At 37.2% G+C, this 23,604-nt stretch overlaps 1 protein-coding gene across 2 annotated transcripts; it reads right to left on the reverse strand.

Annotated features, from left to right (window-relative positions):
* Nucleotides 1–15,224: 15,224 nt before the first annotated feature.
* On the reverse strand, nt 15,225–23,409 carry LOC146574880 (complement decay-accelerating factor). 2 transcript variants are annotated; one of them, XM_085274908.1, is made up of 13 exons: nt 23,194–23,409; nt 20,310–20,495; nt 20,120–20,219; nt 19,587–19,657; nt 19,174–19,353; nt 18,687–18,725; nt 18,426–18,557; nt 18,163–18,222; nt 17,654–17,692; nt 17,528–17,569; nt 17,383–17,434; nt 16,009–16,084; nt 15,225–15,811 (listed from the first exon to the last, which is right to left on the reverse strand). In XM_085274908.1, the coding sequence occupies exons 1-12, from the start codon at nt 23,267–23,269 to the stop codon at nt 16,027–16,029; spliced, it is 1,035 nt and encodes a 344-aa protein (XP_085131034.1). In that variant the 5' UTR covers nt 23,270–23,409; the 3' UTR covers nt 15,225–15,811; nt 16,009–16,026. The 2 variants fall into 2 exon arrangements, with proteins under 2 accessions (XP_085131034.1, XP_085131035.1); XM_085274909.1 differs by lacking the exon at nt 16,009–16,084.
* Nucleotides 23,410–23,604: the final 195 nt, after the last annotated feature.

A 23,604-nucleotide genomic window follows, 5' to 3' on the forward strand; every position in this document is an offset into this window, starting at 1 on the left:
TTATCAGCCCTTGTTGTTACATGCTGACAGCCCTTACATGCCTACTGTAATGGTTCACTTACCCAGCCTGCCGGGCTTCACTCCTCCATTGTCTGTGCTGCTGCTGTAAAGCCGTGAGGGTGGAAAGGTTAGTGGAGTGTTGGCTGGCAGCAGATCAGCAATGACTCTAAAGAAGACCACATCAGTCCATCATTGCACATATCAAAACATGTTACTTAAAATCTCTCATTCTAGCTCGCAGTCAAACCCAAAGTTTATATCCTCTTTGATTTAGTTTAATTTAGTTTAGATTTAAAGAAGCTACAATAAATTAGTTTGTGTTTGATGTCTTTGTAATTTAATGTGACAGTTGTCCTATAAACATGACACAATGTGCAAAACCAACCTATATTTTCCACTCTGTGGATGACCTAACAGGGGATGAGAAACCAGGACCAGTAGTCCCTTTGGTGGGCCAAAGTGTTCAACCTGTTCCACTATATAGAAGAAAATGTGCAATAATTGCAAAGAAGGAATATATAAGTTTGTATGTAGGTGTGTACGTATTTTGTGTTGCAAGTTGGTAAGAATAGTGACATCAATAGAGTTACTGTAAGAACTGCAAACTATATGTTGAGCAGGAGTCTGAATCATCACCACAGTTTTACTCACTTCTTACTGACAAACACATCAGCGATGTTCTGTAGACCATAGTGGTTACACTGATGAGCATCTCTGTAATGACTTTAGGTCATAAAGCTAAAAAGGGAACTTATTTTTCTAAAGAAACCCCAGGCTGCTACGGATAGAATGAATTAATTAAATGTGAATGTTTTCAGATTGTACTTAATCTTCTGAACATTTAAAGAAAGCAAAACTATTTATTTTTTAGGTTATTGGACAGTAGTTTCAGTGTTCCCATCTACAACAGATCAAAACTGAAATCAGTTTGATACCACTGAGCTAGCCTTTCAGATGATAGCTGTGTCTCCATCTACTGGGAATTTGTCCTTCAGTCAATTATCATGCTGCTCTTAAACAAGAACTTATATCAAACTTAGAGAGGTTGTATTTAAACCACATAGCTGCCCTGGTAACACTGCTGAGACTAAAACAGATTTGTTCTCTTACAAATTAATAATATTTTTCACTTTTTCTCAAAAACAAGAACATAATTCGGAAGGTGTAATAAAAATCAAAATAACCGAGTCTAATCAAACAGCTACCACTTTAAACATACATACCAGGATGGCTTTGTTTGTCTGTGTAAGAGTGGGATCTTTAATTACTTTAATAACTAGTCTCAGCTGCCATAAATATCCCACCAAAACATAAGCTACATGACAAAACAATTACCGTAAAGTGCAGTGAAGTAAAGCAGTGAATCACGTCAGAGTAATGGTTGCTACGGGATTTGTGACGTTTACCGCCTAAATTAGAATTAATGTCTTCTTCGGTCTGATAATAACCGAACTATACAAACTGCAGTAGCTCCAAAGGCAGATACAGAATCACACAGTCTATGGTTTTGTTTTTACCATTTGAGCAGCTCCTTGCCCGAATCTTGGTATAAAAAAATATAGCATGTTTATAGGATAGAAGTCATCTGTTACTCACAAAAGATGTATAGTGAATGTCTAGAATTTCACTTCTGATATAGTATAATGCACCCATAAAAATAACCTCACGGTACCAAGTCACTATTTCATGAATATGGTGCCATCTATCGTGACACAATGCTCATTGCAATGTAGACGATTGTTTTTTTGTTTTTTTCTTGTAACCTTACAACTTACTGCAGGATCAGTTGTGTTACAAAACATTTTAGGAGGTCCCTTTACGAAGAAGAAAAAAGGGGTGGGAGGGGTGGCTTTAGTCTTATTAAGAGAGTACTTCAAAACACAAGGCCATTAAATTAAGCATTCTATATAATTTGATGTGGATGTTAATATAACTTCGTCTGTGTGTAGCAGCTATGAAATATATTACTTAAAATGATCATGGTTCATATCTTTTTAGCCATTTAAAATGTAAGCAATTATTGCCTGATAAAGTATAACTCAAGTCCACTTTCGTGCGACATTAGCGGGAGTAGGGCAGAAGAAAACAATTTTTGAAAAGCTATATAATTTATAGAAATGCGCCCCACCCCCCAAAGGTAAAGTGTACCAGCGATTTCTACTCTTTATATCTAACATGATAAATATCCTTTATATATTCTACTTGCTGTTTTCATTTTTTTTCGTAACAGCCTCTCGTCACGACATCTGGTATCTGCGTCAGTGGGAGGTAGTTTACGGTAAAACGGCGACCATTACCATGTGATTTCACCGATGTTTGTAAACATGCGTCAGCCACATGTGATTCTGGCGATGAGGAAAGAGTCTCCAGCCGCTTGGCCAATCAGTAACCGGGGGAGTGTCAGGGGCGGGGTTCTCGTCTTGCGCTATGGAAAATCGTTAGGGGAATACACTGTGATAACGCGCGCTCTGAGATTGATAATGGCGACAGTAACGTCGAAACCTGAATCAGATGGACTGATCGTTCAGCGAGGACCGGGTCTGAGTGCCACCGGCCGGGAAGTGAGTGACACTCCTTCGCCACGGGAGGAAGACAGGCTTGGGATAAACACGTAAGTTATTTATGCTATTACATGGCCAAAGCGACATAATACTGCGTATGTTGCGTAGAGAATACCACTATGTAATTCATAACCACTGGATTGCTGGATGAAAAGGTAAGAATAAAAGCCCAGGGGTGCTATCGTGAGAGTGTAAAGAATGACGAAAGAAAATAAAAGTCTTGCTTTCACAGTCTTATAGGCTAGGGCGCGGAGGCTTGATGGCAAAAAGCGGTTTTAAACACTTTTGTAAAATCACGGTGCTTCATCATCGATATGACAACAGGTAAATTAAACTGCGTCAGCGCGAACTCCGACAAGCCACTTGAAATCCAGTGGGAATTTCCGCTGCGATGGTTGAACGTGCTGCGAAGGCATAACAGCGTAGTTGAGCTCATTCCGAAACTTGACTTGTGACTGTTTTTAACGTTAAAATGAGGATGTAAACAAAGCGTGGTGTCGACAGGGATGGCGTGTCAAGGAAGAGCTCGGAATAGGATGCTGCGCAAGAGATGGATAGTGCGTAATCCTGTTGTGGGAGAGGACGATGTTACGCAGTTCGTATTGGCACGATCATTAAACAGCCAGTGGCCTCATTTTTCATTGTGTTGTCATCATTAAAGTGCAGTTTTGAATAAAGACTAACGTACATATACGTGTTGTGCTCTTATTTGTGGGATTTGAGAGGAAATAAAAACTTGAGCGTTTAGTAAGCAACACAATGGTGACGCAGCTTGATTTGTGGGTTAGGTATCAAGCAACATTTGCTGCGTCACAGAGATCCCAGGAGGTCCTTAATAGTAACCTGGGAGTGTGCACTTGATCTTTCAAAAACAAGCTGTATGTCCAAAACATAGGGGGTGCTATTGAGTAATACAATAGCTGGCAATATTATTTGCTGTGCAGAGATGTTGACACACAGGTATTTTTCCTCTCGAATGACCACTCGGTGTTTTTCCTCTATCTCTGGGGCCTACTAAACCCTACGCTATATTGGTGGCATGGTCAAAGATAACCGGATTATAAAACTTAAATAAATTACTCACAGCCTTAAGCTGCTAGTCATAGTTTTGCAATCTTCGCTGTTACTGTAAATTGGAGCCATTTAGCAGATTTGTCACACTTTACTAGAGCTTGTAATGTACCCCTGCCAGAGCACAATAGGACACTGACACGCTTGATGTGATAACAGCGTTGTTGCTGTTGGCACTGAGGCGGCTGGTCTCTCCTACCTTCCTTATGACCTCAGTGAAGGAAGGTGTGGTCCCTCCTACTGCTAACCTGTCAAAGGGACAGAAGATAAGGTGCTTCGTTGCCTCTCAGAGACCAGGTGAAAATGAGACACACAGGCAGAGCAAACACCATCCTGTCAAGTGGATTTGTTCACTCAATGGGTGAATCAGCAGTAGCCTCATGAGTTGCGAAACCACTGACAGGGAAATGGAAAGTGAGAGGAAGACAAAGAAGGGGAGGGGACCTTTTGAACTTTAATTATGTGTACTGAATAGAAACTTGACTCCCTAGGGAATGTCATTATGGTCGTTTTAAAACTGAGGTAGAAGTTACGGGAGAAAGCACAATCTGATCACCAAAGGAGGAGGGTCGGGGTGGCCTCACAGCAAAACATCACAAAGGCTCATTTGCATTATATTGAAAATATGAATCAAGTAATATATTCTGAATTAGGTTTTAAAGGCTGCCAGAGGTCATTCGAATATTCTTCTCTGGTGTGAGAATCAGGCCCCGTGTAGTCGTAATGTTTACCACGTCTTAAAAGGCTGACCAGCAGAAGCGACCCACTTTCACAGACAAGGAAACGTGACCTCAATAGTTACTTTGCAATTCTTTTGGGGGGAGGCGATGGCTCTCAAGTCAAACAAACAGAAGCCTGCAACCCAGTTTTATTCAGACTTCGTGGAGAAATTTCACAACAGAGAGGTTACCAAAAACTACTACAAAACAATCCCTCTTTTAGAGCCGGAGCAAATGCAATTCAGCTGATTCGGCTGGTCCAAAAATGGATGCGGCAAAGAGGTGCTTTTCAAAGACGAGAGAGGCCGTGTGAATCCATTGACGGATGTGTTTACAGCAGGGGTCCAGCATCACCTGTAGCCCACATAAGCCTTCAGAGAAAATAGTGAGCGACCCACTGCCTCTTAAAACAGATCCCTCCTACACACAGATTACAGAATAGGAGGTGGCACAGAGCCGAGAGATGACAGTGCTAAATTTAAACTTGGAGCACTGCTGGCCTTGCCAGATGATGATGTATTAATAGATAAGTGTGAGGCAGCATTCATTTGCAGGTATTGTTAGCTGCTAGTACCTAATGTGCTGTGAAAGAGGCAAAAACAGCTGGAACCCACAAGTCTACAGGCACCTGCCATCATTAAATGCCTCCATATTTCTTGTTTTTAACTACTGTAAATACTTACGATTATTTGTGTTTTTCAGTATTTTTGTCCAAAATAACTTATCAGCAGGGAACACTAACCTGGTTTCACCTCTCTCAGAAGTGAAATCTAATTTGTTTTTACAGCCATGTTTAAAATATTTTAAATCTGTGTATACTTTTCTCTCTACTTGTTTAACTCATAACCCCACTCTTGTTACCACCATGACATCAGATATTTCCCATCCCAACAAGAAGAGTAGGAGCCAGGACAACGTGATAAAGTGTAAATCAAGTCTTCCGCCTGTGGCGTTCCCATTTATTCCCACCAATTGTGCAGCAGATCCAATAAACAAAGTGTCAGGCTCATCTGAACGCGTTACGGCTCTAACCTCTCTAAACATTTTTCAATTTGTTGCTCTGAAGTGAAGGTGATGCAACATAGGAGGAGACATCCAAGTTTTATAAGATCCAAATATTTGGAACTGTTAGGACATTGTCTGTACAGGAAAAAAAATCAACAGCAGATGAGGTCTAATAGTTCCAGACAGGTATCATGTGATTCTTTTTTCCTTTTTTTTTTTTTGCCTCAGCTCCTTTAATAGCAGTAAATCAAAAAGCAGTGAATGTCAACTTTAAAGTCAAATTAAAGTAGCTCTCCAATGTGTTGTGTACTCCACATATATACATTCACGTCTGTGAACCAAAATATTCTGTAGGTTTATTTTAAGCAGCCCAATTGTTAAGGGTGGTTCAAAAACACATCACCTCGATGAGTTTGCCCCTCTCACTCCCGATAAATTAGGACCTCTAATCTGTAAGAGGATTAACCACCTTCCCTGTTTACACGTGCACACAAGTACACAACCCCTCCCCCCACTGTCACACGCACACGGTGTCACACATATGTAGGCATTCGGCATTCATTTTACGTCACCTGCTCTAATTTGGCCCAACCCAGTGTCTCTCTCTGTGACACATTAACAGTCTGCTGAGATTGGGATTGTGTGTGTATCGATATATCCACACACACGCACTGGGACACAGTTATGTTACCTGTAATCCTTTTTTAAAGCAGTTTGCCTATGATTGTAAAGGTAAAGGTGGTGATTGCATGCATCTTGATATTGTGATTCAAATTAAACCACTAGTTGCGTAACTCAAACCGGAGTGATGCGCCTTTAACAAGCCGTAGATGGTCAGGTGACTTGGCAGGGGGAAAAAAACTGCTTCGATGCTGAAAGCAGCTTCTGCACACACAATAGATGGCGAAAAGAGCTTGTAGTAAAAAGAACAAGCGATCAGGACAGACGTAGATACAGAGTTCAGGGCTAGTACTGTGGCGTGGGAGGAGTCAGAATAAACAGGGCAAAGACGGATGAAAGGAGTGTCGCGGCCTTTAGACTACACTGTCTGCCTGAGTTACTCCTGAAGCTGGTACTGTATTCATGTAAATACCGTGAGTTCCTGTCAAAACCAATAGCTTTGCATTTTGTTTGGACACAAATATATATCTGCATAATAGCACTTGCCGCCATATATTCCCTATTGTTTTTTTTTTTACAAGTGCCAGTATAGTACAACTGCTTTTGTTTGTGAATACAAGACATTAAACTACAAGTGAGGAGGATTAGAGATTCACTGACAGGGAAATTATGCCTGAAAAACACATGATGGTTTTGGGATTAGTTTCTATGTCACATTTTCCCATCAGCAGAACGCAGTGAGCTGATATAGTGCAGGATCATGCCAGCCTTTTCATGCTCGACCCACATATAGAACGTGGTGAGTTTTCACTTTATTTGTCTTGGTGTTGTGCTGTATTTCCAGCAGAAACCAGGAGCAGCAACAGAGAAAGTCTCAAATGAGTTCCCTATGGACATTATGTACTCTGCATACCTTATAGGGATGAACAATAGGAGTTCTTACTAATGAATACTTACCTATTTCAGGACCTATTTTTCCCATTTTGCACCACAGTCAACTCCACTTGGACCAAGAGCAGGACTGGATGCCTGAGGCAGACCCAGGAGAGGCCACAGTATCCTATTGTGCATTACAAAGAAGTCCACAGGGAGCTGCAGCGATCTATTTTTCCACAGTATGATTCATCGACAATTTTTGTTAGAGTTCGTTACTGGTGCCAAGCTGCTACTGTGCCCTTTATTACATTGAGATCACCTGATGCTCTCCTAATGCAAGATACTGAGCTGCTGTGTCATTCTGAAGTGTTCTGTCCATCAATCATTTTGTTGCTCTCAGTGTCTGAATCTTCCTGAGTCTGGAGTTCTTATTTAAATTTGTCTCCACTTGGAAAGTTTTAATTCTAAAGTAGCGACTTTTTAGCTTGAATCTTTGAACTTAAATCAAATGTGTCTGTAGCACATGTTGCACATATTCAGTAAGCTGTACTTAGCATAAAGAGTCAGTTTCATCATAAATAAGGAAAACAGTTCTATTTTTTGTTTCAAAGTCATTATCTAAAAGTTAAAGGGATGTCCATCAAAAATGCTTTTATGTAATTTCAGCACCACAGCACGAGTTCTCCTTCTGAAAAAGCCACAGATCAGTGCCTTAAAAAAATGTTTTTCTCCATAATGTAGTCAAAACAAAAAGCTGTCATTCGTGAAACTAGTGTTACTGCCATTTCAAAGGGCATCATTAATTACATTGGGCAGGTGGCTATGACTTCAGGAAAGAACATCTGCCTAATGGGAAATTTAATTAGTATTATTTTTATTTGTACACAAATCAAATTTACTACCTTGTGGGCTGAGGTGCTTTGACAGTATTAGAACAAATCAGTTGCTAAAATGAAAATTCAGCATGTTGATGAACTTCATTGTCGTCTCATTCTCAAACACAAAATGTGCCAGAAACTCTGCTTTGATTTTGTGTTCCCACAGACACTGGACAAATCAACTGTAAAATGATGTGCTCAAAGTGGTTACAGCAGTGTTTCTATTTATTTTATTTTATTTTCTAATTTCAGATGAGGACATGCCTTCAGACAATGGATTCTCTCAAAGTTATCCTCCCCAGGGAACTGGTTTCAGATGGTGTCTTAGAGTACAAAATCCCATCTAGCACCATTTGAAATCGGTGTTCTTGAGTGGGAACACACTTCGGGAGTGATGTCACTGAACCATATTCTTCATTAGGTTGACAGAAAGTTTACTGCATTGTTTGTGTCATAAATTTAGATGTAGCTCCAGATTTCTTGTACATTTCTCCATGTAATATTCCAATCCTAATGCTCAGTAAATCAGAAAAAAACACCAGTTTGATCCCAGTTCTCTGACCACTAGACCCCCCTCTCCCCCTCTTACCAAGGCTGACCGTTTTCCTCTGGTGTTCAGAGTTTCCATCATGTCTAGCACCATTTGAAATCGGTTACAATGTGGAGGGACTATCAACAAAGATTTTGCTTCAGTTGCAGATGGAATTCCACTAGATGGCAGCATTGCTCTACAATCTCCAGAATTGTCCAGGCTTGCCAATAAAGAATTCTTGAAGCAGTATATTATTTTAGGGTCTTTGCCTTATGATATAAAGCCTGTTGAGGCAGCTGTTGTTGTGATTTGGTGTTATATTACTGAACTGAACTGACAGTGAAAGATTTTCTGAGTAACCCTGTTCATTCAGGAGACCAAGAAGAAATGTGCAGGGTGAAGCAAAACTTTTTGAAAGGATTAAAAAGGAAAAAAGACCCTTTGCCATGTTCCAGTCACTCAGCCATGTTATCTGCAAATTACAGACATGTCTTCTGAGTTTCTTCCAAGAACATAAAAAAGGGATTATATGCTTCAGTGGTTAACTGGTCCAGATGTTGTGGTATAGGGTTCATGTAGTTCTTTAAAATGTACATCTGTCCTTTAGTCATCGAAACTGTGTATTGCATTTAAATTATGCACATGACAGTTTTTCTAAACAGTTTTAGCCTGACACTAACACTATCAATATTATCTAATTATGTGTAATATATTTTGTTTTTAAACTTTTTGGATTAATTTAGTAGCAACACCATACTGTTTTTAGGGAGAGAGAAGCTCAGCATCAGCCGCTGAATCATTTTTTAATTATAGCCTACAGTTTATCCAGTGTTCATGCAGGATTTGTTTTTCTTGTTTATGAGCTTTAAGCTAAATTATTGCATGTAATCATATAATACGTGCCTGACAGACTCTCACGCGCTTCATTTACCTGGACACTAGATGGGGAACAAGAACCAGTATTAGCCTAAAACATTAAGCCACTAAATGGCAACCTTTTCACCCTCTACACCTCACGTAGCTGACATATGCATTAAAACTGGGGTCTTTTTGAATAAATTACTGAAAATTCTTAATTAAAATTTCTGAGTGATTAACCTCACCTAAGAGGGTTCAGAAATGCATAATTTGAAAAGGTTAATAGTAGGTTGCCAGGAATCAATCTAACCACTACATAAAGATTAATTTAAGTCTGTATTTACATCACAAATCAGACTAAATTGACCACTATATAGATATTCTTTTCTCGTTACCCACCTATTTACACTTAAAGAGTCATATTTCATACTATATTATGTGAAGTATCAAAACTGACATGATAAAAAAGTGCACAGGCTGCCAATGAGAGTTTTGCTTTGTTTCTTTCTGACAACAGCTACACTCCAATTGAATTTTGCTCTTTGTAAGTATGGGGAGATACTGTCTTTAAGAATTATATCTAAAAGAGCTACAGAATGATTAATTATAGTCACTGACCAGTCAGGTAACACACTTATTACAGTTCAGTAAATGTTAGGCAGGATTTACTATTAGGTTCATGAATTACAGATCTGCCACCACCTCTAACATCCTTTGCTTATGTGGAACCACCAGCTGAAAGGTCTCCTTACTGCTTCCCAAATCCTCCTCTGACATTTTCTCTTAACCGAGAGTAACAGGGTTAGCCGCTAAGTGGTGTCATCTAACACAGCTTTTTATTGATTTCCCGCTGCTAGCCTTATCAAAAAAAGTGTGAAGTCTAGGTAAAATAAAATTGCATGAAAGAGGCTACTGAAAGCCTGTCATCCAATGGGGTAAATCTCAATTTGACCTTATTTTCATCTGTTGTGTCTGGAAAGAAGGAAACCGGGGAGATGAAGCCGTCATCAGAGTGAGTTTCTATATCAACAGCAAACAAAAACATACTTCACTTACTTTACTTCCACTATAAAGAAAAAGTGAGTCATAGGGAGTTTGTTAAACATGACGTCAGCTGCCTCATCCATTTGTGACCAAGCCCTGTTCTGTGGTCTAGTAAGACTAGTATCACTGCTTGCTTAAAATGATATAATTTGCCCCTGACCTCAGCAGCTGCAGGAAGAAAACTGACAAATGACAGATTGGTCATGGCAGACACGATGTTTAGAAGCACTGCAGTCATTTTATTACCAAGACAACACTTATGGACTAAGAAGAGAATATCGTAACCTCTTAAAAATGAGAAGTTGTTGTCATTAACTTAAAAAAACAAAACAAAACTTGGCTTGTAAAGCTTTGATTAGTCTGGAATCACCACTTGTTTACAGCATCCAATGTTAACTAACATTAGCAAGCTTCAGATATCTGTCACCAAAGCTGTTTGACAGTTTAGTTCTGTATTTATACTAATGTTAATGTTAGGGACTATTGCAAAAACAACTTGTAAGGCATTTCATCAAGCTGAGTCTGTTATCTGATGAGCGGGCTCACGCAGAGCACAAAGGCAGATGGAAACAAACAATTTCCTTTAGCCTTTACTCGCTAAAGTACAAGTCAAAATCCAAAAAAGAGGCAAATAAAGCAGAAACCTCGATGACAAAATCATATGCACCTGAAAAACTGGGAACAAAGCTAGGTGGAAAAAAGGAAAGGGGGGAAAAACAGTAAGTAAAATCAAAACAACAGACAAGAGAAAGGTTCAAAGTAAAACAGAAAGTGGTCAGAGGACAGCTGAGACAGAGATAGGAACCCTAACAGTAAGAATGAGAAAAAATATAGAAACAAATATGTAATACGGTCCAAAACAGAAAAAACAACACCTCAGAACGATGACAGCTTCTAAAGAAATTGTATTGACATTTGGCACACTAAAAGTCAGTGTGAAATGGTGGGCAAGCGTCCTCGCCCTCTGAAATCCACAAAGCTGAGCCAACTCTACTGTTAGAAAAAATATGGAGGGAGTATAACCTAGACTCCCTCTATAACCTATAACCTATGCACAAAACTCTTGGGTTGCATTTAACTGTTTAGACTGAGCATTTAACGCTGAGAATGTCCACAGTTTGTAAAAAGTTGTACAAAAGCCTTTAGAGAAAAAAATGCTTCTGATTAGAAGCAACACTACACAAAAACTATTAAGTCTCATTGTAAGTAATATAAGTACATCACAAGTGTTAATATAACTAACAGTAATGGTTTCCATATTGTTGAATGTGCTTGCAGCAAAAGCATGTAAACATTTACAGTGTGATACAGATGGTGGGGCATCCCTGTTTAACATCTGTTTTTTGTCTACTTCTCAGTCCTCAGTGGGAACCATTTATCTCGTCTTCAGCTTAAAGATTTCCATCCGCCCCACTCATGAGAACAATTTTAAAGAGGGGTTTCCTCATTCTCCTTTCCACCACAAAACAGTTATGCCGAAGCCACTCTCTAATTTCCCACCATATTTTGTGTAGCCGTGGAAGTGCTTCAGACAACACACGTGAATCATAAACAAAAGTATGCATGCCCTCTCTTCCTGTTTGGCTAGTGGTTTACTTCACAATTACACATTTTTATCAGGCTGACGTTTTGCCTTTTCTTGTTTACCTCATGTGTAAAACTGCATCATTTCCACTGTTACAGTGCTCCCACCCCCACCCCAGCTTTACCATGTTGCTGGAAAATAACTACCCAGTGCCCCTCATCCGCAAAAACATTTCCTCCCCTTTGTGTTGTGACATAATCCAAAAATTAATTATGATCTTAAGAAGTTCATGTGATGGGAGCCAGCCTAAAGCCCACTTGTCCATTTGATTTAAAACTTGCTAAATAAATGTTTGGATTTTTTTGACAATAACATAACAAGCTTATGAACTAAAATTAATAATGTCTGAATTTCTATTATATGAACAGAAAAATAAAGAAAACTATTAGGAAACCCACAAAGAGGATGAAGAGAGATAACAGGACCACATCTTTTTTCTTCACAAACAGGACAAAAGCTCATGGAAGTCTAATGGAAAATCAAGAGGAGCTAATGGAGTTACTTTTAAGTATAACCTTATGCATAGCACATGGAACTCAGAAAGCCAGGGTTTTATCACTTCCTTCTTTATTTTTCTTTCCTGTAAATCTGCTTTGCAGTTCTTTTTAAAGATTTTCTGACAGTGACAGTTTTTTTAAGGTTTTATGACAGTGATGATACATAGTGAGCTGCTATGGGTGTGGCAGGTCAGTGGAAAAACAAAGTTAAAGAGTAGGCAGAATAAATGTTACACATTTTGGTGAGTGGAACACTTGGTCAGACACGAAAGACAACCAGCTTGTTTTCTGTTTTCACTTGTTTTTCCAACTTTCCATTCGTTTTTGTACTTCTGTATTTGTTATTTGATTGTTAAAGCTACAGAAGAGGGTCGGTAAAGTTGGCTGGTCAATATATGAAAATTAGACAGAAAACTGTTTTTGTTAACTGCACAAATGAGTATTGTTGAAAATCACAAGACTGGTGGGAATTAAAGGATCAAGGCTGGTAATTAAAGGGTAAGCCACTTTGATGACAACTAGGTGACTAAGCCTTTTAAAAGACTGGCCAATATTGTGAGTTCCTCATGCGTCATCCCTCCCCAGACGCTGGATTTGTCATCATGTTGTTAGAGGGTTTGTTGTAATATTCTGTTCAAAGGAGAAGCCCAATGAGATTCTTCACTCTTAATCATGATAGCAGCATGGCTTTAGGGGTGGTAGTATTGGTCTGAAATTGTTACAAAACTTTTGATGGATGGATGATTAAATTGTGCAAAGGCTTTAGGTGCCAGGAAACAGAATTACTTCGACAATCCAAGGAATTTTCTTTTCATTTCATATCTGTGGTTTTGTCTCAGTTGGTGGATGGTTTGCAAAAACAAACATGTCTCTGTGTTTGTTTGTTTATTTGTCCCCCAACTCCTGCTAGGAGTTAAGCAACCACACTTGTCACACATGCAAATCTGAGGCCCTTGAAGGTTCGTATCTATATCAAATCTTATATAGCATTACTGTGTTGCCTAACAACCATCTAGCAATGAGCTAAATGGGTCTGTTTCTTTATGCACTTATATAAGGATTGTCATTTTAATTTCATGAAAGTAACATCTCTTTAAAAAACAGAGTACACGTCCTATTAACTGCCTAGTAATGAGATAGAATGACAAATTTTTAGCATTTTTAGCATGTACATTTCTCCATGTAATATTCCAATCCTAACACCTATTTTTTTTCCTTACCTTCTTTTTTTTCCCTGAGTATATTAGTCGCCACCCAAAGTCCAGCACCCTGAGAGATATACGAGCAACAGAAAGAGGACAAAGTTTATTGAGTGTAAGAGCCACAATTTAAGACAAATCATGGAGCATCTGTGAATACATCAATAAGACGGCCCCTTTAGATGGCTGCTCCAGAAATGCCTCGGGCTACTGAAGACAGACAGTGATGTGTGCTATGGGGGATTGCATTTATTTAATTTTTTTTTCCTGCAGAGGCATTTTCAGTTGTTTATTTGTCACATACTGCGACTGAATGTCTCAGTGACGTGATTTTTGTTTTGCTCAACAAACAAGGGCTTCAAAGGAAGAAAAACTTTTATAGGACAAAAAATTGTTAGTTTTGTTTTTGTTACAATAAGAAAAACAGACTCCTCAGATGTATCCTTTTAATACAAAAAAGTCCAACGCAAAGTGGACATGCGACCAGTGAGAAAACCTTATAAATATAGTAAATTTCATTTTTAAGGTGTCTTATGGTGGATTGTTGTTTTTGCCAAGATTGTCAAGGTTTCTGAGAAAAACAAAAACCACTTCCCTCTGATAATTAAATGTCTGTCAGCATAACTAAGACAAACAACTATGTTAATGAAGGCGTATCCTGCCGTGAGATAGAGCTGAAGTATTACACTGAATGAAATACAACACTTGAGCAGGATACAATGAAACAGTCATTGTCACAGGCTGGGTCTCTGACCCAGCGCTCTGAGTTCATGTTTGTATTTGTCTCATTTTGTTATGTGATTTAGTTTGTGTTATTTCCTATCTGCCTTTAGTTTAGGCAGTTATTGTTCCTGGGTTTTCTATGTTTTGGGGTTTTGTATTTATTCATCACATATTAGGTCTGTTAAGTTGTGTTGTCATGTTTTAGTTTTAGTATTTCCTGTTTTATTCTGACAATGTCATGTGTTCTTTGTTTATTGTATTTAGCTTTCCTCTCCTGGTCCTGTCATTAGGTTTATGTCTGTCAGCTGTTTCCCCCATGTGTCTCCACCTCCCCTGATCACCTCATGTATGTATTTAAGCCCTTTGTTTTCTGCATGCCATTGTCAGGTCGTCTGCTCATCCATGTCTCATCTCCAGGTACCCATGTCAGTTCACTATGGTTAAGGTTTTTCATGTTTTGTTATTAGTTCACCCAGTTTAGGTTATTGTTTAGTTTTCACCGATGCCCTATTATTTTTGTACCCTCGTTGCTAACCTCAAATGGCTTGTTTTGTTAATCCACACCACGTTTTGGTCTGCGTTTGAGTCCTCCTCTGCAACACATACGGTCTGCCCCAGCCAGACCGTGACAGTCATCATCACATTTTATTTTGGGCTTGTCTTTGTATGGATCCACACCCTTGTCAGCATAATGGCTTTGTGCTAATCTGTTGACATGACAGTGAATGCATTCACTGATGCTCTCCTCCTAGGAGAGAAACTTTTACATTTTAAGGTGTGATGAAGACTTCATCATGTTCTTTAACCTGCATAATAGTAGCATGCACAACAAAAATTAGGTTATAAAATCTTTCTCTTATCTAGTAGATTATTTTCATTTTCACAACAGCGTCTCAATCTGTCCAATGAACCCATTCAGTTATGTTTTGGTTTTTTGTTTTTTTTATCAATTTTGCTCCTTGGTCTTGGAAATTCCTTTCATATTTAATAGAGCCAAATCTTGCCTGATCAAAGAGGAAAAAACTAAAGAACATAATGAGAAAAAAAAAACTACACAGCCCTTTTCTCATGGGAGTGCAGTTTACTCTTTTTTTTCCGCAGCTTAGATCTCAACAATAGACAATGATGAAAAGAAAGTCAGGAGGCAAAGAATGCAGCTGATTGTATCTTTAGAAGTCACCACTTCATTCTACTGACTGAATTAACCACACTGCATGCACTGCATCTCTTTCTAACCTCCTTTCTTCTGGCCAAATGAAACAAAACATTAACATATAACATGACATGTAAAGTTATGGTGGTAAAATTGATCAAAAGCTGCAAACAAAAAATGTTTTTGCAAGAACAACAAGAAAACAACATTGTATTTACTGTTTTATAACATAAATAGCATATAAGCAGCAATAATAAAGTACAATAAAATATTTACAAATTAGGTTTAAAATAATGCAAAAATCAAATATAATATTACAAAAGGCAATCCAAGTTTGATACTTTAACTATGTAAGCTCAGCAGGGTGGATTATCTGCCAAATGAACTGTGGCAACAATGAAAGTAAGTTTTCTTTCCCCGTCAACTCAGCGAGGCACAGTTTGATGGTACATCCTTGGGCCTTTTCATAAAGGTGAAATTCCATGTGAACTAGTGTAAAAAAACAGCAAAAAAACAAAACATTAAGTTGACCTTCATTCACAAAGTAATGCAAAAAAGGGAAATGATGCATCATTCTTTTTTAGGCTTCAATACAACACTAGCAATACTAATATTAACAACCTAAACTTACAGACAGAAAAATGGTTAAATATGTCTGGTGTATTTTGATGGTTTTATACAGATACCTGGGTGAGGCAGGCAATCTAAAGATTTTGGAAGTGTAATAACCCCGGCTTCTGGTCTTCTCTGGTGTCATATGAGCTATGGTGCCATTAAATAAGGAATTTGCATCAGAATTATGGAGTTATATTACTTTTATGTTAAAAAATTTATTAGTTTTATTGCATTCTTAATTGGCAATAAAAAGTGTTAGGTGTTAGTCAATTCAACATTGAGAAATTAATTACTTAACAAAATGACTCTGTCATTGAATGTATATATGAGATCAATGTAGCCTCAATGTCTGAACAGTTTAATGACTGAGCACTTTAAACCTAGATTCTTTCTAATGGCTAGTAGAGGAAGACTCTTGTCACCACAAAAGAAAACTCAGTTGTAAATAGAAAAGCTACCCCTTTCCTGATGAGTTTTTGGTCTTAATCACTTGTTTGTCAGGTAGGTTTTTTGTAACCTTACCATATAAAACACTTTGAGGTGACTGTAAGATTTATACAGGCGATCCTAGTCGTCTTGGTTTGGACAACCATTCAGTAAACACAGTTGTTGTCAATCAAACAAATTCCCCAAAACAATAAACATGAATCAAACCTCTTTATTGCAAAAAAATGTGAACAATATTTATTGCTTTGTATGTCTATATAAGTATTCTACGTAAAAACAATCTCATCTGTTTTCCTGTCATAGGCCAGTTGTGCCAGGGGAGATAACATTGCTTTATGTTAATGCGATGTGATTTTGATACATTTTGATTGACAATGAGCCATATGACCCATATGAGCCATATCATATGCTGTGTCATCAGTTTATTAGTTATATCTGCTCTATGTTCATCATGTCAGATTTCAAAAAAAGACAGGTGAAGGTAAAAATGCTCAGGTTGTTGTGGTACTTCACAAACTAATGGAGATTAAAGGCAGCTAGGTCCATCTTTTATATGCATTCTGTGGGCATAAGCAGCAAAATATCTATCCATCCATTTGCTAAATTTATTATAACAAATGTTCTGATTCCTTATGGCTGTGACATACAAATCAGCAAAAAAACAAACAAAGAGATTTTGTTTTTTTGCTGATTTGTAGTTCACAGCTGTTTTTGTTAAAGGATTTCCTCCTGACTTCCCTCATTCCTCAGCAGTCCGGAAACACACACACACGCACATCTGAATTTCAAAGACTAAAATGTAGTGGATAGATTTAAACTGCTGCAGCATATTGACGATATATTACTGTACAAGTCCATATAGGTTCTGAAAATACAGCTCTAAATATTCAAAGGTCAAAAGAGCAGAGCACGCAAAGAGAAGTAGCAGAGGCATATAGAGTAAAATCAAATGTAAGCCATGCATGATGAAGTTAAGAGTAAAAAAAAATTGAACTTACCCTTTTCTTCTCATGTTAAACTTGTGCAACAGGGAAAAACCTATAATTGCACCTGCAAAAAATAATTAAAGAAATTTTTTGTTTTTGTTCTCATTTCCACAACAAAATGCACTATATAAATTCCAAAAGAAACAATATACATTACCTAACAAAACCACAGCACCAATGACGACAGCAGCCACTGTTCCTGGAAAAAGACAAGCAAGGTTAAACGCACATGGAAAAAAATACAATAAATGTTTCTTATTAAAACTGGGGTTAAAAAACTCACCACTATCCGTGGCAGTATTTACATTCCCATCATGCATGCCTACAAAAGAAATATACAAAAAACAAACAACCACAGTTTTAGTATTCAGTTTAAACTGTTAGGGCAACAAGGATACATATACTGTAGCCAGATAGACAGATTTCACAATTTTCACATTTCATAATTTAGTGTTCTCAGGCAGAGAGCACAAGCACGAAAATGTTAAACTATGCAAGTTAAAGTCTAACTAAGTAAATTTAGTATTAAAAAATTAATGTGTTATATACACATGAATAATCTATGACCGACCTATCTCATGGCTTTATATTAGCTGTCAACTCATAATCAGTTACAAAGTATCAATATTGATGTTGTTCAAAGTCTTCGAGAACCTTTATATTCTTTCCACAAAGTAATGACATTCAGTGGTGTACAATATGCAATTTGGTAGTCAATGTAACGTAAAAACAGGCCAAAATATTAAAAAAGAAGGTTCAAATGCTTGAGTGCTTTATAAGACATCTCTCTACCTTGAAAGGATGATGATGTAGTTGACAGAATACCGGCAGAAGTAGCTTTTCCTCTGAAAACTTTTGAATAGCACAAATAGAATAATTCTCCCCAAGTTTCAACAAAGCTTCAAGAAATGTTTAAGTTTTCACTTTAAATTTTTAAGTATCAACAGGATAACAGTAGGTCTATATGAAAAGTCGTTTCTGAGATGCATGCAACATGCATATAATAAATTCATGCTCCTGTGATTAAACAGTATCAATTCAGAGTTTTTCTGTACCTTTTGGTAAAGTTGAGAGATTTGGTATTGAACTGGTTGTGACAGTTTGAGTTCTGTGAACTGTGGGTGCAGCAGAGGAATCTGAAAACGTGGATACTTTTGCCTCAGTTGTTGTCAAATCCGTTATGGCAACTAGCATGAGGAAGAGAAAAACTGCTTTTTAATGGAAGAGGTAAAACCACATAATTCATAATTATTCTCTATATTTCAATATATATAATTCTGTAAAACCACTGTTATCCATTATTTCTCTTTATATACCTTGTGATCGAGAAGTAGTAGCTGGCGCTCTTGTCACTTCTGTCAAATAGGAATAAAAACAGAAAACACTTTCCTTCATATCATGTCAAAGGAAAAAAAAAAGCACAGCAGCAGCAGCTGTTGCTCCTTGACATAGCTTCCCCGCCCCCAACAACTCTTGTGGGGAAAATTTACGCTTTAGTTAATACAATGTTAGGTTATTATTAGAATTAGCGTGCCAGTTAGTAGGTAAACTACATGGATGGAGAACATTTATAAGAGGTAAATATTAAAAGCTGAAGATAATGGCAAATCGATACATTAAATATGGCATGGTTTGGAAGTGGTCAGCATAAAGAACATTCATAAAAACGACATTGAAGAATACAAAAACATCTGTATGATCCTAAAATAATGTAATATTCTCAAAACATTATGACCACCTCGACCTGCTTTGCATCATAACATTAAAAGTAACAAGTAAAACACACTGATGCATCAGCCTTACCATTGCATACAGGTTGATCAGGACTGTATTCACCAGTTTCATCGCATACAACAGTATCACTCCCTATGAGGGTGTATCCTTCATGACAGGTATAACGTATGGTATTGTTGTATTCTGGGTCATCTCCAGAATCCCATGAAGTATTGCCATTGGCTATTGCAGGTTTGTCACATGCTACAACTGAGAAACAGAAAAACCTCTTTACTCCAAAAAAAAAAAAAAAATCACAAAATGATCACAAAGTAACACATTTTACTCCTTATATATAGTGGCATTAATAACTGACATTGAGGAAAAAAAGTAACAGAACAGAAGACTGGAGGAATGTTTCTGAATAAATGCTTGTCTTAGAAACATTAAGTAAGAGTTTTGACCAGTTCTATGACTGATAGCTAACAAATGAAGACATTTACTTTCGCAAGAAGCTCTGCCACTCCACCCTTGATCATAGCACTGTTTGTAGCTCGACCCGCTAATCTGGTAACTGTAAAAAGACAGAGTGAAAACAAAGCTGCTTTGTTAATTTAAGGAAATGTTCATCCTTAACAGTAATAAAATTGCAATGCACTGAAAAAACATTTTTACAACTGAATCAATCACCGTTGTTAGAAGGAGAGCCAAGTTTCTAGCCAGTGAAACCACAAAGTAACATCTTATGACAACCAATCTATTTGTCTTTCATATGTATTTTGTTTTCTTTAGAAATATTTTCCATTAGCCAATGCATTCCATTGCACAGACATCAGTCATTTATCAGTACTTTATGCCAGACAACGTTTAGCACTACAGCATGAAGAAATGCAATGTTTGGAAATGAACATTAATATTTTAGTTATTTTTGTATGTCACTACTTCATGATTTTCATTTTTCTTTTTGGATTTTCTTATATTTTAACACAATGCTCAACCAGATAAGTATGAGAAGGTGAAACAGGTTTATACTTGCCCTTTTTCACAAGTTACTTTTACTAGAGCACCAAACAGAGTACCCTCACTTGTATCAAACTTCATATGTGGCTTTGGTGGAGGTTGACCACAGTCTTTCTCTGTAGCATAAAAAACAAACAACAGATATCACTACAGGTGTTTCAGGCTGTACATTAACTCACAAAATAACAGTAGTAGACAAGACTTACTCTTGCAGATGAGCTCTGACTCAGTCCATTGATCATTAATGCAAGTTATAAATTCAGAGCCGCTTTCTTTAATATATCCACTAGAACACTCTAACGTGACCATGATATTCTCTGGGAAAACATTCTTTAGAAGTGATTCATTGGTTAGGACAGTATTGTTCCCTCCCTCAGGTTTAGGACAGTCACCTGGAAGTAAAATAAAAAAAATGGTTTAAAATCAGTAGTCATGACAGTTAAACACTAAACATGAAAATTTGATTAAAATGATTAAAAATGTAAATACAAATTCAGCCAATATCATACATAACTTATAGGCTTTAGTGGAAGACATGAATGAAAATAATCTGCCGATCCTAATTCCTCATCAGAAATCGCTTTTTTAGTAAGGCAACTTTTATAAATAACCTAATGGAGAGGGATAATATAACTTCCTTCGGTGAAGTTTGTGTTAACATCCTTATTTTCAGTTAGTCACATTTTGTTATTTGTATAAAAACACTGAAAATATAGGTTCCTATCATCATAATACAGAAAAAATCTATACCCTTAGTGATGAGATGCACTTAATTCTTAATACTAAGTTTTCCAATGAATATTTAAGAAAAAAAGAGATAATGTTGCCCCACAAAAATGTGTTTTCCTGCATGCTTTCTTTCTTGCACACACAGGAAGAGATTCCCTATATTTCCTAATATTTCCCAACACAGACACACAAAGGGGGAGAGTGTAAAGCCTAAAGCCAGGTGCTTGTTTACAAAAGTCTTTGGTCTTTGAAATGCAAATGCAGGTGTACAATGTATTTGATCATTCTATATCTATAACAGACAAAAGGTTAGACTGATATAAGTAAGCTTACATTCACAAGGTTTTGGAGCGGGTCTATTTTTTAAATTGAGAGAACCCCAAGAGGAAATGAAATTGATGTTAGAGTATGCAGCCAAGAACTAAAGCCTTATTCATTCATTCAGTGAAAACCTGCTTTGTTTTTTTTGGCATGCACAGATTGTAGAGATTGATTTTGGAATGTCTGAATGGCAAACAAAAAATAAACATAGAAACAGGAAAAGTTGCTACCAACATATCTACATAGATACAATCTGATTTTAAAAACAAATCTAATTAACCCTGGGGTTTTTGTACTACAAAGGCGGTTTACTTCTTACTAAATTATATCTTACCGCAATATAACTTATCCTCCAAACCTAACCTACCGCAGAGCGGGTTAGATTAGCGATCAGTAGATATGAAATCTGAGCCTACTGACTAATCAGTCATGACTTTTCCAGAGAAGATCCTCAGATTATCTCTGGAAAAAAGACTAATTTATTTTGTGTGTTTTGTAAAAAATATGAAAACAAGGCCACCTACATTACATCACATTTGTATGTACACTAAACCACATTGAAATTCTACTTTTAGATTTATTCTTTACTACCTCTCTCACGAGGCTGTAACAAACAACAAGAACTAAAACTTCCTTCTAAATATGAAGTTAATCAAAAATTCATTATAATCCATGAGATTCTCCTGTGTCTTGATACAGGAGCTATATAGCTGATAAAGCTGTAATATTGATAAGTGTGTTAACGTATACAGTTAGAATTTTGGGTCACTTTCTTTTCTGGCTTCAAAAAGCCTAAACATATGTGGTTGGTGCATAGTAATGAAATTTATATCACAGGGGCCTTTTTGTTTGAAGAAATGTTGACTAATCTTGGCATTTGTAAATGGATACTTGCTGTTATATTATAAAGGGAATACTTAACCAAAATGACAAGAAAAAATGGTTCACTGTAGGTTCATTGTGCTGTGATGGTTGTATGTAGGTTTGTAATGTATGTGTGCTCGCAGAGGTCATTAGTTCATTGGAATAAAGCCACCTCCACACATGGCTCAATGTATGGTGCCTCAGTGTGTGCGTGCTTATATGTATCAACATGTGTAAGTATTTATGGCTATGGCTTTGTACTGGTATCTGGTCATGGAACTACACTCCATTCCCAGATCTAACTTGGGAATGTCTGGTTATTTAACACGTGATCACAGGGATCTCTGTTGCTACTGATGTTGTTTTTTTCTACAAAATAAGAAAACCAGTAACCACTTGTGACTAATTAAAAATACCAAGATTGATTTCAATTATATGTGCTTCAACTTAGTGTAAATCAGATATTTAGCAGGTGAAATAAACGTTAAACTTACTTTTGAGGGTATTAAGACGTCAAATATGTTGTTTGAACAACAAATTGTGGCTATTTTTTCTCTCTCTCAACAGACTAGGTAGTATGTTATCATATTATAATGCTGAACCAGGCATTCACCTGTCCCTCTTGGTAATGTAAGTGTTAATAAGTAACCATGGATTTCTTATTTCAGTAGGTCTTCCCACTGGAAATGTTAAGAGGTCATTAATAAATCTAAATCTAAAGTTGTGGATAAGTAAACCCTGGTAAACTGAACTAAACAAACAACTACTAAAAATATAAGAAAAAGAAAAACTTTCTACTTTTTGGTTGTCTTAGCTTAACTGACATCTTCGCTCAAAATATTATTTCTCACTTTCTAAATTTGTTTACTTCAAAATAATCGCAGGAGTGCGCTGTATGGTAGAATAGTAGGTATTTCTCATCATGACAAGTTATTTCAAATATTCGTGTCAGCTAGTGGTATTCAATGTGAAATGTATAAAACGGTATAACTGTAAATATCTCAACAGCTGCTGATCATTTCAGAGATATTCATAGAAGTTGGCGACTTTTCTTTTCCTCTTGCTCAGACAGTAAAAAAATGTAGCATGGCTCTCTTAGTTAGAGTTCTCCTGTGACTTGGTTGATAATTATTATCTCATTAAGCAGACTCCCCCGAGAATGGTGTTACTACTGACCTGCTGCGTTTACGACCAAGAGGTACATTAATAGCAGGGACTTGAGTCTTCGCTGTGTGTCCAATAGAGTTTCCATGTCGCAGAAGGACAAAAAAGATCCTGGTCCAACTCTGGAAAATCCTTACGTTAACCGCAACTTGTTCAGAGAGGCAAGAGAGAGACCTGAACCTTTCCTCAGACTGTCAACTCTTTACTCTCTGCTGTCTGCGAACGCGTCATGCTGTTTGTATTGCACGTGTAACCGGAAGTGAAGTAATTTCCTCCAAAATAAAAGCCTAGAAGAAAGAATAACTCTCTCCAGAAGAAAACTGCCGACTGAATTAGGAAACTAGCCCTTTTAAGGTAAGTACATGTTTGTGATTTTTAAAAAAATATATATAATATTGATGTATGAATTTGTAGCTTTCTGAA

Source organism: Mchenga conophoros, linkage group LG5 (assembly GCF_057382185.1).
Source record: "Mchenga conophoros isolate Kocher_MC1m ecotype Shallow Benthic linkage group LG5, M_conophoros_male_GT1.1, whole genome shotgun sequence".
Lineage (NCBI taxonomy): Eukaryota > Metazoa > Chordata > Actinopteri > Cichliformes > Cichlidae > Mchenga > Mchenga conophoros.